Genomic DNA, 16,661 nt, shown 5'->3' with positions numbered 1-16,661 from the left:
GGCCCACGCAAGCACACGGAGGGTGCCTACAGACGTGTTCCCGCAGGCATGTGTGCCGTGTGAGACACGGTCTCTGATGGAGACCCCGCTCCCCCGCCTTGCCCCCCAGCAGAGACCTCCATGAGGACCCTCATGCCCTTGGCAGTGAGAAATGGGGCGCTCGGCTCTCCCCCAAACTGTAGCCGCACCCCTCCCCCCCCACTGCCCTGGGCTGGCCCCCACCACTACCACCGCGAAGGTATGTTGCTGCTCTGCTCCATGCCTCAGTTTCCCAAACCGAGCTGCTCAGCAAGACAGGCCACCAGGCTCGAAGGGAATGATGTCACCTCCGTGAGCCAAACCCAGGGTCCCCAAGGCCTGGCTGTGGGGGACCCCACCGGAACAGAGGGGGTGGCCGGAGGCCCCAGGTACCGGAGCCGGGGCCACGGCGCCAACAGCACCATGGGGCTGGGGAGACCGGCTAGGCCAACTCCAGCCCCCCCCATCGGCCAGTGCCCCTGCTCGGGGAGCCCCGTGCCCTGCCCAGCCCTGCCCGGGGCCCATGATCCGGCCGGGCGGGCGGTTTATTGCTGTTGGCAAAGGGGTTTCCTGTTTTCATGGCAGAAGCAGCCCGTGGCTGGTTATTAACATGGGCAGACACGGCCCAGGCCCCGGATTGGAGCTGCTGTGGCTGCAGAGGGAGAACGGGGCTGGGGGGGCTATGAGTAGGGGGTGGTGAGGGGAGCTGAGACCTGACAAGTTGTTACACAGATGGGGCACAGCCTGGGCCATGCTGCTCCATGCCTCAGTTTCCCCCAACCAGTTAGGACTCTGTGCCATAAGCCCCATCCCGACCTCCTCACCCCTTCCCAAACTCATGCGTCTGCGGAAAGCTGGAGCACATCTGGCTGGGCAGCACCGAGAGCATAATTTTGGGCAGCAGCTGTGCCAGTGTTTGTGGACGGGCAGCTGCCTCCTTCCCCGGGCTGGGAAAAATGTGCAAGGGCAGGGTTCCCCCCAAAAGAGCTGAGCTTTCCGGGTGGTGGCGAGGGTGGGCGATGGGATTTCAGACCTGGGAGCAAAAAGATTAATAAATAAACAAGGAGCGGAGGCGGGGAAGGGCCGGGAGGGAAGTGCTGACGGCAGCTGGGATCGCTCAGAGGTTATCCTCGGGGGGCACGGAGGGCAGCAGGGGCTGCACTTCCCACCATCCATGCCCTTCCTGATGGTTGTCCTAAACAGTGCCGTGACAGGACAACATGGACCCCGCACCTCCTGGCCTGGGCAGCTGTGCACCGGGTGCCCGGGGACCACAGCCCATGGATATGGATGCACAGGGTGCTGGGTACACAGCCCATGGACATGGAAGCACAGGGTGCTGAGGACACGGTCCCATGGACGTGGATGCACAGGGTGCTGGGGGACACACAGCCCATGGACATGGATGCACAGGGTGCTGGGGGACACACAGCCCATGGACATGGATGCGCAGGGTGCTGGGAGGACACGACCCCACAGGCAGCGATGCACAGGGATCACCGCCCATCGATAAAGGCCGGAGGACATGGGAGCCGCTGCGCGGGTGCGGCAGCCAAGCACAACAGCGTGCAGCTGCAGGGCTGCGGCTGCGGGCGTTGCTGATGGCAGCACAGCTTTCAGCACCGGCTTTCAGGTCGCCGGCTCCAGCCAACACCCACGTCCCATGAAAGGGCCCATTCATGCTGGGGAGTAGGGAGGCCTGGCACCTGGGTCCCCCCAGCTCCTTGCCCCCCACCCTGCCCCGCAGAGGCCTCCTGGCTTCTCCCCTGCCTTTGCCAGGGGCAGCTGGGAAGCAGGGGAAGAAAAACAGTTCCTGCACTGTGTCTGTTTCCCCATCAGCCCCAGGGAACCTTGCATGCCAGGTCCTAAAAGAGGTGGGACACTGGGGAGAGTTTGGGGTGGCATTAGCTGAAGCCACCCCAGGTTCAGGTCAGCCCAAGCTGAGACAGCACACAGGCAGCAAGAGGATGCACAGCCCACTATCCTCTTCCTCCCAGCAAGGAACTGGGGCCTGGGCTCCCTCCCCAGGCCCAACCCCAACCCCACACCCTCAAGCCCCACAGGGAAGGGGGTAGGTGCAGGGAAGTGAAAAAAGTCAGTTTAAGTGCATTATTGGGACTTGCCCTTGTAGCAGGGCAGGTTTTTTCTCCTGGAACAATCCAGTAATTCTTTGGTGAGACTGTTAGGATTTCATTTCCTTAAAGTGTACTTCCCTTTTGCCTGTCCCCTCCCAAAAAGTCACCCCCATGCCAGGAGCCATCCTCACTTTGCACTGGGGAGAAGCAAGGCCATAAGTGGAGGATGCTCTTCCCCCATCTCCTACCCCCCCCAAGGCGACGGGGAAGTTGGCAGCATACAGAGCTGCACCCCAAAACCAGACTTCCGTAGGCTGGTGCTGTCCCCCCTCAGCACAGCTTTCCGCTGCCCCAGAAGCTGACCCGCAGACCCTCCCAGCAATGCTCCTTCTCAGAGGCAAGAGCACACCAGGCAACTCTCACCCAGCAGCATGTTTTACCAGCGTGGTATGAATTTAATCATGACATATATACAGGGGCTGTAAAGATTACCACAACCGTTCTGTACAGATTTATGCCCAAAACTAGAGCTCTGGCCTGGACAGGCATAGACATTGAGCAACTCTTCTTCACCAACTTCTCTTTCCAGAGGAACAGCCAGGAATCAAATGTAATTTAAATAAACAACAGCTACACCATAGGACTATTCTCATTCTGTGCTAAAGGCCTGTGGTCATGTGCTCAAGTAGGCTGTGACAACAGCCACGCTCAGTCTTCATCATCGGTAGCTCCGTAATTAATGAGGAGCCACCAGCTTTAGTGCCAGCAAGGGCTAGGGAGGTCTGCAAAGCAGCTGTGACCATATCTGAATTCACATCCCCCTCCATTGCAGAGGGATCCCCCAGCTTTGCTGAGCATCGCCAGTGCGGAGAAGAGTGACGCAGTCAGCAGCGTCGCGTTCCTGTATACACCGAGTTAACAGCGACGGTTTCCGAGTCGCTCCGCTGCCAGGTCAGCAGTGAGACAGCCCCATTTGTTTTCTTTTCATTAAATCTCGTTGGATTAAAAGCTACACCAATCCCTTCCCTAGAATAAATAGCATTGTCTTTGTAGAACTGAAAGTCAAGTCTGCTTCCTTCCACCCACGTCCCTGTGAAATTAAAAAAAAAGAGATGTACGTGCAGATGTATAGATCCTCTCCCTTCAGAAGTCCACGGCACAGAGCTGGTCAGGCCGCTGGAAGAACCAACCAGGCTTTGAAGAAATGGAGTCAGTTGACTTTTTTGGTGTTTTTTTGGCATTCTTAGCGATGGTGACATATTAAGACATCCCAAACCGCCTCATGGTTGTGAAAGGAGAGAGACTTTATTTACATAAAGTCATCTGAATCGTTGCCATCCTGTGGGAAGAAAGACAAATCAGGATCTTTGTGCAGATTAAAACGGAAAATGGTGAAACGGTGCGTTCAGCAGGATTTCAGAACTGCCATTTATTCTGGTTTCCTGCCATTTCAGTACGAATACCGTGAAATCAGACCAAACAGACAAGCAACAGCAGCTCCGGAGCGGGAACAGCCCTGAGCGAGGCTCCGCGTTGTGAAGTGCTGTCCCTGAGATGGATCATTTCCCTGAAACTGCGGCCTGTCTGCTGTGATCTGGGAGGAACCAGAGACCAGCAACCTCGTGGACCATCCCTGTACCACAACCTGAGCTTCTTTACAACTTGGGAGAAGGAAAGCAGTCTGGCATCACGTGGAGGTCAGGTGTTGAGAGGAGGAGACCCCCTGCACCCCATTTCCACTGCCCCTCTCCCTGGCAAGCACCACTAGTTGGGCACAGCCTGCTTGTGCATGTCAGGAGACGCTCACACTTCAACCCAGTTCAAGTTTCAAAGGGGATCTGCACGCCAAGCAGGTGGAAAAATCAAGATTTCTTAAAAAAACCCACACACTCCTCTAAACAGTCAGTCAGGGATTAGGATGCAAAAGGTGGATTTTAAACTGAGGGTCAATCAGAGGAGCTCCAAGATCTCTCTGCCCAAAGTGCCACCAAGGAGGAAGCTGCAGACATGTCAGACCTCAGGCAAAGGACAGGTGCACCCAGTGCACATCAAGACCTCTTCTGAACTTCAGCCCCCAGCCCGCCCTCTTCTCATCCACCTCCTCATTTCCCTCCCGCTGGCCTGCGCTCCGCTCTGCTTTGGCTCCTTTCCCACCACCAGACAGCAGCCATGCTCCAGTCCTGGGCTTGCTCTCTAAAAGCATGTCCCTTCACACTTCCTCTTCTGCCCCTCAGCACCTATGCTCATCCCTCTCCAAACTCTTGTCAGTACACTTCTGGTTTCTTTCTTGTTGAAAAAAAAGTGCATCTTCCCCTTCCCTTGCAGTAACAAGGTGGTACATGCAGGTCGTGGTTGCCAGTAGGGAGCTCATGAGCAGGGTTATGCCCAAACAGCTCACAAGGAGAGTCAAGTCTGGTGCCTCACTTCAAGCTCTACTTCTTCTTTCACTTGAGTGGGAAGGGGACTGGGAGGACTCTGCACACATTTCCAGCAGCACGGGCTCCTCCTGGCTGACACAGAAGCAATAGGGCCCTCTCAGAAAGCGCAGGAGGGTGGCAATGTCCTTCATGGAGAACGGGTGACGGAAATGTGCTCTCATGCAGGAGTCACCAAAACCAGACTGCAATGCGGGAGCTGTACCATCATGACCTCGCATTGAATTTCAGCCTCTGTCTCTGAAAGGTTTCTGTGAGCATCAGCAGGTTCTTACCTGATTGGAGGACATGTTCTCAGCCTTCATTAATGATGAGTAGCTCCTGGAAGGGAAATTACATTATCTTGCATGATATGTTTTCAAAACCCACCAACAGAGACGTGTCTTGATAAAAGAGGACCAAGTACCAGAAAGCCAATTTGTTTTCCATCCTGCCTCAGTTCAGAAAGGAAAAAGTATTTGCTTATCTCATACTCTCTGGCTAATTAAAGCAATCGGAGAAAGCCCAGGTGCTATGCAGACTGCTTCTGCACAGCTTTGGTCAGGAACTACTAGCTAGATCATCCCAGGAGGTCGAGAATCCTTTACTTTGGGGGATGGCCAAGAGGCAGCTCTGGGGCAAGGTTAAATAAGCAGACAGGCCCCTTACTCTGTAGCACAGACATGTCTGCTGGTGACTTCTCCTCAGTTTAATTTGCTTCTCTAAGCCCTCTTTTCTGACCTCTACATGTGTTGAATCACTCAGGAAATCCCAGAGTTTTTCAAATTCTGGTTTCACTGTCATTTACAGATAAACATCACTTACTAAAGCCTAAAACAGAGTTTTTGGGGCCAGCCAGCGGACACATCCAGCGCTGTGTGGGGCCGTCAGTACCAAGGAACAAACTCGCACATGCTGCTGCACGTTTGGTTATCAGACGACAGAAAGGCCGATACCTTTCAAAACACCATCCCTCACTGTGTGACTGGGGATTCACACAAGTTTTAGTTAACGTCAGCAACGCAAGAGGAAGCTGAAGGACCACAGCAAAGGCTCAGTGTTTTCCAAGGCTCGCGCGAAGCTGGAAGCAATTGCTCCCATTCCAACAACGGAGCGAGCCAAGCGGCTTGCCCAATTTCACCCAAGTTAGGGACAGGTTTCAAAAGACCCAATCCTTTCTTTTAACAATGGTTTAGCATTCAGGTTTATTTTAGGAGAAACGGAGAAAACGCATTTATTCTAAAGACAAAGGAAACCACTGGGCCGTGCAGACGTTCACGTGGGAGCAGGTCAGCTGAGCACTGAGTAACGCCGGGCCGACTATTCAACAGAAATTGCTGACCCATGGCTCCCCTCCTAGCACCGATGAAAACTTTAAAAGTTAGAAGTTAGCACTACAATTTTTCACTTACCTAAGTTCTTCCAGCTCTTTTTTCTTCTTCATCTCTTCCTTTTCCTTCCGCTTCATCTCTTGGATCTGGGCTTTTTTCTCATTTCTTTCCTCCCTGTCCCGGGCTTCCTTCTCAGCAGCCAGGTCTGGGAAGCGCTCCACTTTTGTCTTCTCTAGCCGGTTCAGGATCTCATTCACCTTCTTCTCCACTGTCAGCATTTTCACCTTTGGAGTGCAAAGAACTATGATCCTTATAAAAAAAAGTACTTTTACTCTGGCACTTTCTCAACGGAAAGAAAACACTCTATTTTCACTTTACACGTGTCTGAATCCCACAAAAACAGATGCTAAGGAAAATCACTGCCACCGAGGCCCATTCAGCAGGTTGTGTAACAGCAAAGAGAGGCCCACTCCCAGCACTCAGAAGCACATAGCTAATAAGTATGAGCATTGCTAAGCACAGAAGCATTACTAATTTCGTGTCTTGGCACATGCCATGTCTTGGCACAAAAAAGGCCAACAGACAAAAACTGGTCTCTGCCGATTCCTAAAGAGGTGGCAGGAGGTCTCTGCAGACGGTTTTGGGAAGAGAAGCTCACGTGCTCTTTGTTGACTGCAGGGTTTTTAGCATTCCTTGTCCTGGTACAGACCTGGTTTAGTCAAATAACTGCATCTGTAGAGAGCTTTCTCTCCCAGGAACCGAGCTACTTAAGCAAAATTTAAGCATAACATTACGTGTGGACACTAGGTCAGGCTTGGGAATAGCTCAGTACACTGGCTTGGCCCTACACCAAAGCTAAGCAGCTCTGCCTTTTAACAGGTTTAACAAATTCAGAGGCAGCACCAGGGTGAGACAGCTCTCGGGGCAGAGACAGCAGAGCGAACAAGGCAACACACATCTCCAGGACCCCACGCAGCAAGTAAGAGTCTTGAGCCCTTCCAGATGCGTGATTACACCTCTGCCTGTGAGCCAATCCAAAGCGACTGCTCCTGTGCCAGCTCTTCAGCTGGAGCAAAAGATGATTTCAGCGGTGATAAATTCCATCAGGTAGCACAGATCAACGTGCGATACCGCTGGGCATCAGCAAAGACTCATCAGCTACACCGTGCTGCAGGGAACAGGCTGTACAGGCTATACTCTGCTACAGGCTGACACACAATCATGGATTTTCAGGTGGTGTTCAGGCAAGTCCAAACACACCCTCAGGATCTAGTGGAAGGTGTCCCTCCCCATGGCAGGAGGGCTGGAACTAGATGATGCTGAAGGTCCCTTCCAACCCAAACCATTCTGTGATTCTATGATCTCTCTTAGGCTTCAGGAGCAGACAATTCCCTGGCTTTAGGGCAACTGCTGAAGGCAATCCACCCAGCTATTATCACGGAAACGTTAGTCTGCCATCAGGTCACCGTCACTGGCTTGCAGCAAACACTTACATCCTTCTGCCTGTGAAAGCCGATCTGTCCCACATCCATGTCTGCAGTTTTCTTCAGGTTAGTCCACGGCGTGTACACCACGTTGACGTTGTTCATCTTGCAACCTAGGGGAGAAAGAAAGGAGGGAAACGTTTCCGTTCCCTTCCTGCTGAAAAAGGTCTTAAAGTCTTCTGAGCGCATGGAAACCGGCAGTTATTCTCATCACAAACATTACTAGCCAGGCAAGAAAGGAGAAAATGGAGAAGTCCTTCCAGTGTTACAGTGAAAAGGAAGAACACCACGACATCATTTTCTGCAGTAACATGAGTGCCGCAGCAGCGTTAACGAACTCCAGATGGAGATCGTCTTTGCCAGAAGAGTGATTATTATGGAAGGGGGCCCCAAGGTGGCGTTAGGGAAGAGGCTGCACAGCCTCCTTGGCTCCAACAGCAATATCGAGGCACAAACGGGAATTTCATAGATTTAAAATTCCTCCTTACGAAAGTGTAACGGGCAGCCCTGGCAGCTGCAAGCAACATCTGCTTCCCGTAAGACCCGCAGGCACAGGCTTAAGGGAGGAGCAGCGCAGCAGAAACATCACAAATGCTTGATCCAAAACCCACACGCTGGTGTGGACCGGAAACACTCGCCACAAACACCTCGCAGCCATCTCCCGGGAGTCAGTATTACCTTGAATGCTATTCGCCTTCACTAGATGGGCACAGTCTATCAAAACTTCTTTAGGAATGTCATCCACCGTCTGCCCCTGTGACAGAGCAAGGCAATGTCAGCGGCTCGCGGCGGGGAGGCTGCAGGGACTGAGGAGCACACAGAAGCCAGGAAGGAGGGCACGATGCCCTGCAAACACAGCCAGCACCTCTACACTCCACGTTTTACAAGACTGGAGTCTTCTGTGGTGTTTTCAAGGAGAGGTTCGAAGCGCCAGAAGTGGTTTGCACCCTGCTTTTCTCAAAGGTATTCTCCCTGTTTTAGTGACGTGGTGGTTCCTCGACACACGCTTGGTGTCAAGCCAGAAATCAATTGTTCTGTTGGGCCACGTTAAACTTCCCGCTCCTCCCCACATTATTTGGTAATGGAGGCTATAAATTCAGTCTCCCCACGCTCGTGGTTACCCGCACCCTGAGGGAGCCCTGCGGACTGTAACGGTCCACACGAGCAAAGATGGTCTTGTGCGCAGGAATCACTGCAGAACGGGAGCGTGCAGTTCTTACGCGGGTGAATACTGATGTTTTTAAATATACATGTCATGGGGTTACCTTGTGTAACCGAAGGTACACATGCGCAGAAGACAGCTTATCCACGTGAAACCTACAGAGTAAAAAAAGCACATTTAACAGAGGATAAAAGATGTAAGAGATGGTGATCTGTTCTGAAAGATTTACTACCTGACAAGTGACAAAACAGCCACTCTATAGACAATAAAACTACAGAAATGTTAGTGATATACATGTTTAAAAGCAGGCAATGGAGTCAGAGCCTATCCTTCAAGATACGTCAGTCCTCTCAGTTGAAGACTGCAAAAATAAAAACCCTTTCCCCCTTCCTTTTTTTCTTTTAAATGCTATACTGCATGCAGGCAACACTCGCAGGACGAGCCTATCCGTGTTTTGGTCTGTCTATTTATTCTGAAGAGAAACAGTAAACTTGTGAACTCTTCAGCAGGCATTGCGAGTTACACCACTTACATGACTGGTCTCAAGCTCACAGAGCTAAAAAAAACCCAAATCCCAGTTTTTCACTGGTCAGTAGATAGTCCATGGAGCCCTGTGCTCTGCCTCCAACAGTGGGAACAGGCGATGCTTCCTGGGAAGTGCACAGGATTTAGTGGTTTCAGTGGGTACCAGTCCCGATAGGAGCTGAACTTGAACTGAATACCAGTTCTGCACTCACTTTATCCACTGACTCCAAGATTTCATAAGCCTCGATCACCACCCCCACCCCAGCCCTCTCCCCCCGAGACTGAAGAGCACTCTCCTCTCCAGTCTCTCCTTACAGCACGGCTCTTCATCTCCCTGATGACTCCAGTTGCCCTTCTCCAGACCTCTTCTAACTTGACTATGCTTTTACCATCATCACCTATTTTTTAAGCCTCTGTCCTGATGAACACTCACTCCAACCCTGCAAACTTCCAAGGGCAGAGCAGGGGACAATTGATCTCATGTCACCTCCCAACCTTTCCATTTCCTTCTTAACATAACAGGACTTTTCCTTCCTGCTGCAAGACAGAAAACCCTTCAGCACCAACACATGAGCTCTCACTTGTACCTCCTGAGCCTCCTACCCCAATTCCACTGGATCCCTCTTAAGCAGGAGTAAATCTAAAAGATGCCAGACACCATTAAGAGAACAATTCCCAGGAGGCCTCTGCGAGAGGATCTATAATATTTTGTTGAGATGGCACCGGGATATGAAAAAAAATCAACATTGATGATGCTGGTGTGAGCTACAAGATAGGAAAGAGATGGGGAAAGACAACTTTCATGGTTCAGGCAATTTGAGGAGGGATCTCAAGGTCACTCCTAAATAACAGTATAGGCACACCTTAAATTATGTAGTGACAGGACAAACATGAGACAGAAATTGAATGTGATACTGCTACAACAAAGCGTTATTCAGCTGATGCACAATCTCTTCTGCTAGGAAAAAATATTCCCTTGCCAGTTAGCTGACTGCTGACAAAACATCCTCTACAGAGCGTGTTAGATACCACTTACTCAACCTCCAGTTCTACCAAGACACCTCAGCTCATCCTGGCAAAGGCCACCTTGAAGAGTGAGAAGGAGCACAATCCACACAGCGATTCTTGTTAGCAAAGGAGAGGGCAGCAGCTGCGATACATCAGGTCTGTACAATAGTGCCTGAGAACAACCAAACCCCTTCATAAAAATCTCAAAAACCTTATCAGTCTGGAAAATTCATGGACTAATCCAGCCAGGAAAGATGCCACGAATTGCCGCGAAAAGGACTGGTAACTCCCCTTCTCTTTTCTCTTCTGATGGATGAGATCTTAGGAGCTTCTGTCCCCCTGGCCGCAGCTTCAGTGGGTCTGCTTGGAGCAGACACGGCTTTCACCCGGCAGGAATCAAAACGTCAGACTCTTCTGCTCCCGCTCACTGACTCCAACTCCTGAGACAGCAATGTCTGTTTTACAGGACAGGCTGGTACTTGCCCGCAAGACAAGTACACGAAGCACACACAGAGGAAAAGGCACTGGGAGACAACAGACAGTCTTCTCTAGGCACAGTATTTACTGTTGCTCAAAAAACTTCTGGCTCCATCCCCAGGCCCTGTCTGACCACTCCATAATTTCACGTTTGTATCTCCACTCTCCTTGTCCTCTGTTAGTCTTTTGTTTTTGCTGTTTTCGCTTGTCCCTGCACAGGGATATCCAGGAGCTGCTACTCTTGCTTGACTCAGGAGGTGCTCTCTCTCTTACATACCAAGCTGCCCTTCTCCTTTAACTCTGCCCATTTCTCAAACACACTAAGAGCAACAGCAAGCTAGCACTATATTCTGAAACACAAATATCCATGTACTGGGTTATTGCTACTGCAGCACCTCCATGCACAGACAAACCCCAAAAAGCTTCACAAAGGGGCCAGTTCTTGTGATGAACAAAACGGGAGATGGAGGGGGAGATGCAAGGAATGAATTCAGAACCAATGGGGTCCCAACAGCTGCACTCGGGTCTGCTGCAATCCACTTCCACCTTGGGATTGCATTTAAACTGCTGAGTGTTTTGGAAAAAAAGAGACTCTATGGTGTCTGGGAAAGTGAGAGGGTTGTTATGATCATTTGACTCCGTTGCATAATGAAAGGCAACTTGTTTCAGCGAGTTTCAGTACCTACCAGATATCTTCAGGCCAGCCATACTTTATTAGGTCTTCATCTGCAGGAATAAAAGTATCGATAAGCAAAGCCCAGGACCTCATCAACAACAAACCCAACCACCTGACAAGAGCAGGAATCCCCGCTGTCAGTCAGCCACTGCACAGTGATTGAGCAGAAACAGAAATGGGCTTTAACGCTGCACCTGCCTCCTCCCAGGTATGGCAGAAACAGGTATGCCAGGAACAGCTCCACCATGTAATTTTGAAATTATTAAGTGAAAATATGTTTCTTCAAATATCCATCTAATGGGGGAGGGACTTTGTGATAGTTTGATGTGTGTGGGGGTGTTCTGGTGGCAGGGGAGGGGATTTGCTCCCTGTGCCACCAGATCTGAGTCCCATCCCCCCCGGGGGGGGTTGAGCCAAATTGGCGCCTCTGCGAATTGCCCTATTTAAGTCGGGACAAAGGGGCGGGAAAGGTCTTTTCTCTCAGGAGGGAGGAGAGAGCAGGAGGGCGCTGCCCTCGCTCCCGGCTGGGCGGCTGCCCGGGCCCGGGTCGGTGCCATGTGCTCAAGATGGCGCCGGGGGAGCCGCATGGGGGGCTCGGGAAGCGCCCCGCTCCCGGGGTGCCCGCCGGGCCGAGCTCCCCTAAAGAGGATTAATATCTATGAGAAAACAACCACAACGACCGGGTCAGTCAAGATGGAGCAGGAGGAGGTGTACTGGAGCTGAGGCTTCCCTTGCAATCGGTGTGAAGATGGCAGGCGGCCCCCCTGCAGCCAGGGTGCACTCGGCGGAGCAGAGACCCACTCGTGGCCCGTGGAGAAACTCAAGTCGGAAAAGAGATGCCTGAGCCCAGGAGAGGTCATGGAGCAGGGGATGCGCGACCAGATACTGTTAATAATGGGGCATGGAATGCACGACGAGGTCGTGGAGGCATCTGGGATCCGTGGGACGACCCACGCCGATGCGAGTGGCAGCAGCTCCCTAAGAGGCCGAGACTGGTAAAGCCCGAACTGGTACAATCCATGGGGAAGGATTGCAATCCTGCGGGCAGGACTCACGTTGGAAAAGTTTGGGGACTTTTTTTCTTCATGAGTAGGGGATCCACCGAAGCAAGGGAAAAATGGTGTAAAGACTCCTCCTCCTTTAAGAAAGGAGCGGAAGTTAACAACATGGATGAACTGACCTGCACTCCCCATTCCCTGTCCCCCTGCGCCGCCGGGGGGGGTTGAGCCAGGAACGAAAGGAAACGGGGTGGGGAGGTGTTGTTTTAAGATCTGGCCTTGTTTTTCTCTTTTCTCCTCTCAAGTAACCAGTTTCGTTCCCTTGTGTCTCTTGTTTAGTAACTGTTAATAAATTGGTTTGTTTTATGAAGAAAGCCTGAGTCATGTTTTGCCCAGGACCATGGTTGGTGGGTGCTCCCTCTCGGTTCTTGTCTCGACCCTCAGTCCAAAAACCACGACAGACTTTCAGGGTAAGTCTTCAAAACAGCCACACTAACACTTTCCCCTTTGAGTGAGACACGCAGTTTCACATCAATTACTGACGTGGAAACAGGAGGTGCAGCAGAACCGTAACCTTCACCTTGAGGGAAAGGATGGGCATGGGAAACCTACGGAGTATGAGTGCTCACTGGAGAGGGGAAGAATACAGACTGAGCAGGGAAATGGAAGGTTGGTCTGCAAAAAATTATCAGAGGCAGCCCGAAAACCAGTATTTTTCTCTAGACAGATGTTTTTCCAGTTAATTTAGCTTCTATTTATATTTGAAGGCAGTTATTCAGCCTAGAGGACTAACAAAATCTATCTATGCTGACTAAAAGTAACACAGTGGACTTCAGAGGGGTAAGTCAGAATCACTTGCAGGGGTGGACAAGTTTTCAAGCAACACATCAAGTTAACACATACACAGACATTCTTTCAAAATGGCCTTAAATTCCCACTTAAATCTAAACTTAAGCCGTTAGGCATTATTACATTAATGTACTTACTTTCGTACTTATCTTTTCCCATGTAAATGGTGTAAATGGAAGGAACAACTGAGGGATAGAAAGACGAAAACAAATTAAAAAGCGTTTGGACAAACTGTGTGAAGAATGACACACACACACTAGTCTTGGACACAGAAATTAGAATGAAAACAGCTTCGCTCATCCATCCATCCCACTTCCCTCCTGGGGGCCAAAGGAAGATTCTTTTGCGTTTCCTCCAGATTTTGTCCCAAAGGCTTCAAAGGACTTTGTAAAGTGGTGTTTACACCACTTCCCACAGAAGATTATCAAGCAAGGAACAGCTTTCTGAGCAAAACACTCTCAACATCCAGGCGGTTCAGATTGTATCTGTGTAACTGTATAATCTGTTCAATTCAGCACATGTCTGTGAGCAAGAAAGGCTGACATCGTATTTACAGTCTGGGATTAACTCTGCGTGGCCTTGAGTGAAACAACTCATGCTGTCTTGCCCTTGTGTCCCCAAAGTACCAGAAGCCCGATGTGAATCTCCCTTAGGTAGCCTGGGAGGATTAAAATTAAATGGAAAGACTGAAGTTGCATGAACAACAGTTGGTGGCTTGTTTTAAGTGCTCCAAAAAGGCACAGATGAGACAAAAAGTGTCCCTCTCTTCTTTAGGGCTCATTCCGTCATGCAGTAAAGATGCTGCCAATTCTGGGAAACCAAACAAGTATCCCTTCAGCATCTGCACTAAAGGCCAGCACAGCTGGGAGATGGACACAGGGCAGTAAGAGAGTGCTACAGGTAGGGAAGTCCTGTTGAACCACTGAGCAACCTGCTTAAAAAAGAAGCAGATGTTCTGTTCTTGTACATGGCAGCAGGGAAATCCCAATTTCACAGCAACTCTCCTGACCAGTTTGTCACATTTCTATCTCCTACAATTTTTAACAACTACATTGTGAGTGAGCAATTGCTGCAGTCACAGCTGCAAGCACCAGCACTGCACTGAAATGTAGGTGTTCTTCACAAAGACCTACAGCAGCAACAGCATAGGTTTGTATTTTTCATCTACTACTGCAGAACAAACAGAATTCACAGTGGGATTTGTAAAGTCACTCACTGATAGTGCACAAATTAAAGATGAGGAGCAAACAAATGAAGTGCAGGTGACCAAATCTGCTTCCCAAAAGCATTCTTTGAAAATACAGTGTCTAACCTTGTATTTTCAAAGTTGCTAAAATAGGAGACACACTCCATTTACACGCCACAACTCTGGCAGTGCAACGACTTGGATCCCAAATTGCTTACTGACCCAGTCCTTTCTGAGGGCATTTTCATTGGAAACCCAACACCACAAGCACAAAGCCCAGACAACGCTTTCCAATTTAGCAACGAGGTAATAAGAAATGGAAATTCAAAAATAGGATTATATGCCTGTGGGAGTTGAAGACTGGAAAAAATCCACCCTGGACATGTAGGAGAGTCCAGAGAACGTAGGAGATCATGACTACAGGCACTACCCATAAACGTAAAATTAATTGCTGAAAAATAAAGTTGCATTAGCGATGGTTCTGTGAAAACAAAGCCCATCCTGCCAAACAGCAAGGGAACACTAACATAACCAAGCAGATTACTTCAACCCATATGAAGTAACGGGTTACACACACCAGTAACAGTGGAACACATTTCAGGCAAACTGCAGTAGCCTTCTTATTGTAGACCCCTCTCTAGCAGAAAAACTGATTATAGCGTGTCAGAAACCTTCTGTAGAACTATCGTTTAAAAATAAAGGAGATTGTCCACATTATTAGCAGTTAACTGCAGCTTGTCTGCTTCTAGTACCCCCCAAGTTATCCTATACATCTGCCAGGCTCTTTTCTCCGCACAAAATGGCCCACATCCAGGAAACTCTCTGAACTTCTCGCTGGCAGAAAATATTTCCATTTGAGTGTCAGATTAAATGACTAAGACATAATGTCTGTGTATCTATTCACTGGGTCTATAAAGGCCCTCATGTTCCACAAGAGAGGAAAAAAGTTTTAAAGTAAATCCCAAGAACAAAATTATTCAAGGAGTATTCACAAGACTGTTAAGTCTTGCCTTGCCCAAAGAAAAAAATCAAGCAGCCCCTCAAATCCTTGTCATTATGGATCTTCAACTCCAGAACTGATGAAAGCAATGGTATAAAATACAAGCTCGTGGGCAAGGGGTAAAAACTATACTGAAACAAGCGGGTTATACATTGGTGAAATGACCTGGGGCAAACCAAAAAGGAATATTCCTGACTATCCTCTGTATCATCAGCCCATATTGCACCAAACTACAGATTTCTGATGCTTCGGAAGTGGTTAACGTTTTTATACGGGCAAGCAGAAGGGACCTGTACATATTAAAGGGAAAACAATGAGACAATTTATGCATTACGCCTTCCCTCAAACTCCTGACAGCAGTACACTTGAGAAAGCCTTTCAGAAGCCACTCCCCGCTCCTGCTCTTCACTCCATGCTAGCAGCAACCACGACTGAGAGGCTCCTCAGCCCAGAGAACCCCTTAGCTCCTGAAATCGCTTCGAACTGCAGCCGATTCCGTCCCACACCAGGTCCTTTACGCTCAGCCCAGCGCAGGGGCTCGCCGAAAGGCACGGCTATGACTCGTGGAGGTGCCCAGAGGGGCGGGAGGACGCGCCGTTACCGGGCAGCCCCGCTCGCGGAGGAACTGGGCGGGGGCGCGGCCCAACGCTCCCCTCACGACGGCGGGGCCCGGCCTGCCACAGGCCCCCCCCCCCCCCCCAAAAGGGCGCTCAGGCCTCCGGCCGCTCCCCCCTCACCCACTCACCGTTGGAGGTGAAGTAAAACACCATGGCAGCGGCGGCTCCTCAGCCCGCCCGGCCCGTGGCTACCACACGGCCGCCTCCCTCCCGCACCAGCAACGCCTGCCGACGGAGGGGCAGAAGGGAGCACGGCTCCTGCGCACAGAGCGATCCCGCACGCGCAGTGCGGCGCAAACGCTGGTTTCCCTCCTTCTACGCATGCGCCAGCTGCTCGGGCGGCGAAGCCAGGAAGAGCGCTGCGCATGAGCGTAGCCCCGGGGAGGCGACGGCGCAAGGAGTCTTGCGCATGTGCCCGCCGCTCCAGCCGGTCAGGCACTCCATGTTGCGCATGCGGAGCTCTGCAGCGCGCCCTCGCTGTGTGCATGCGCGAAGCTACTCCCGCCCACTGTGTGGGCCCGGGCAGAGTTTATTTTCTTTTATTTATTTTTTTTCTGGATAATCGTAAATGGCCTTCGGATTATGCCTGGAGGCCACGGCAGGACCTCAGCGAAGAGCTTCCACGGAGCCGCCTCCGCCCCGTGACCCGTCACAGGCCCCCTCAGGCGCCTCCCCGAGGGGGGTCGCCGCCGGCATTTTCCGAGGCTCCGGACCGAAGGCAAAGCGCAGGGAAGTGGTTGTCACCGCCCCCTTGACCTTTGCAAACGCCTCTCAGTTCACTCCATCCCTTCACATGCCCGAGTCGCCCGTTTGAGTCTCCCCTTAGAGCCGTTGCCGCGCA

The 16,661-nt window shown here is 50.9% G+C and overlaps 1 protein-coding gene across 3 annotated transcripts; it reads right to left on the bottom strand.

Annotated features, from left to right (window-relative positions):
* Positions 1 to 2,525: 2,525 nt before the first annotated feature.
* Positions 2,526 to 16,034, bottom strand: CCDC25 (coiled-coil domain containing 25). 3 transcript variants are annotated; one of them, XM_086631453.1, is made up of 9 exons: positions 15,949 to 16,034; positions 13,155 to 13,202; positions 11,181 to 11,220; positions 8,588 to 8,639; positions 8,001 to 8,076; positions 7,332 to 7,435; positions 5,920 to 6,122; positions 4,804 to 4,849; positions 2,526 to 3,432 (listed from the first exon to the last, which is right to left on the bottom strand). In XM_086631453.1, exons 1-9 carry the CDS (start codon positions 15,971 to 15,973, stop codon positions 3,403 to 3,405), a joined length of 624 nt encoding a protein of 207 aa, XP_086487579.1. In that variant the 5' UTR covers positions 15,974 to 16,034; the 3' UTR covers positions 2,526 to 3,402. The 3 variants fall into 3 exon arrangements, with proteins under 3 accessions (XP_086487579.1, XP_086487580.1, XP_086487581.1); XM_086631454.1 differs by lacking the exon at positions 4,804 to 4,849; XM_086631455.1 differs by lacking the exon at positions 13,155 to 13,202.
* Positions 16,035 to 16,661: the final 627 nt, after the last annotated feature.

This window comes from Tauraco erythrolophus, chromosome 2 (assembly GCF_009769465.1).
Source record: "Tauraco erythrolophus isolate bTauEry1 chromosome 2, bTauEry1.pri, whole genome shotgun sequence".
Taxonomy (NCBI): domain Eukaryota; kingdom Metazoa; phylum Chordata; class Aves; order Musophagiformes; family Musophagidae; genus Tauraco; species Tauraco erythrolophus.
This window is presented reverse-complemented; position numbering and strand designations above follow the sequence as displayed.

Excerpts from the sequence above, each read along its gene's own strand:
- CCDC25 (XM_086631453.1), bottom strand. The coding sequence starts at position 15,973 with ATGGTGTTTTACTTCACCTCCAACG. Across the intron at positions 8,077-8,587 it reads TGTACCTTCGGTTACACAAG|GGGCAGACGGTGGATGACAT; the intron begins GTAACCCCATGA and ends GCTCTGTCACAG. Across the intron at positions 3,433-4,803 it reads AGAACATGTCCTCCAATCAG|GATGGCAACGATTCAGATGA; the intron begins GTAAGAACCTGC and ends TTCTTCCCACAG.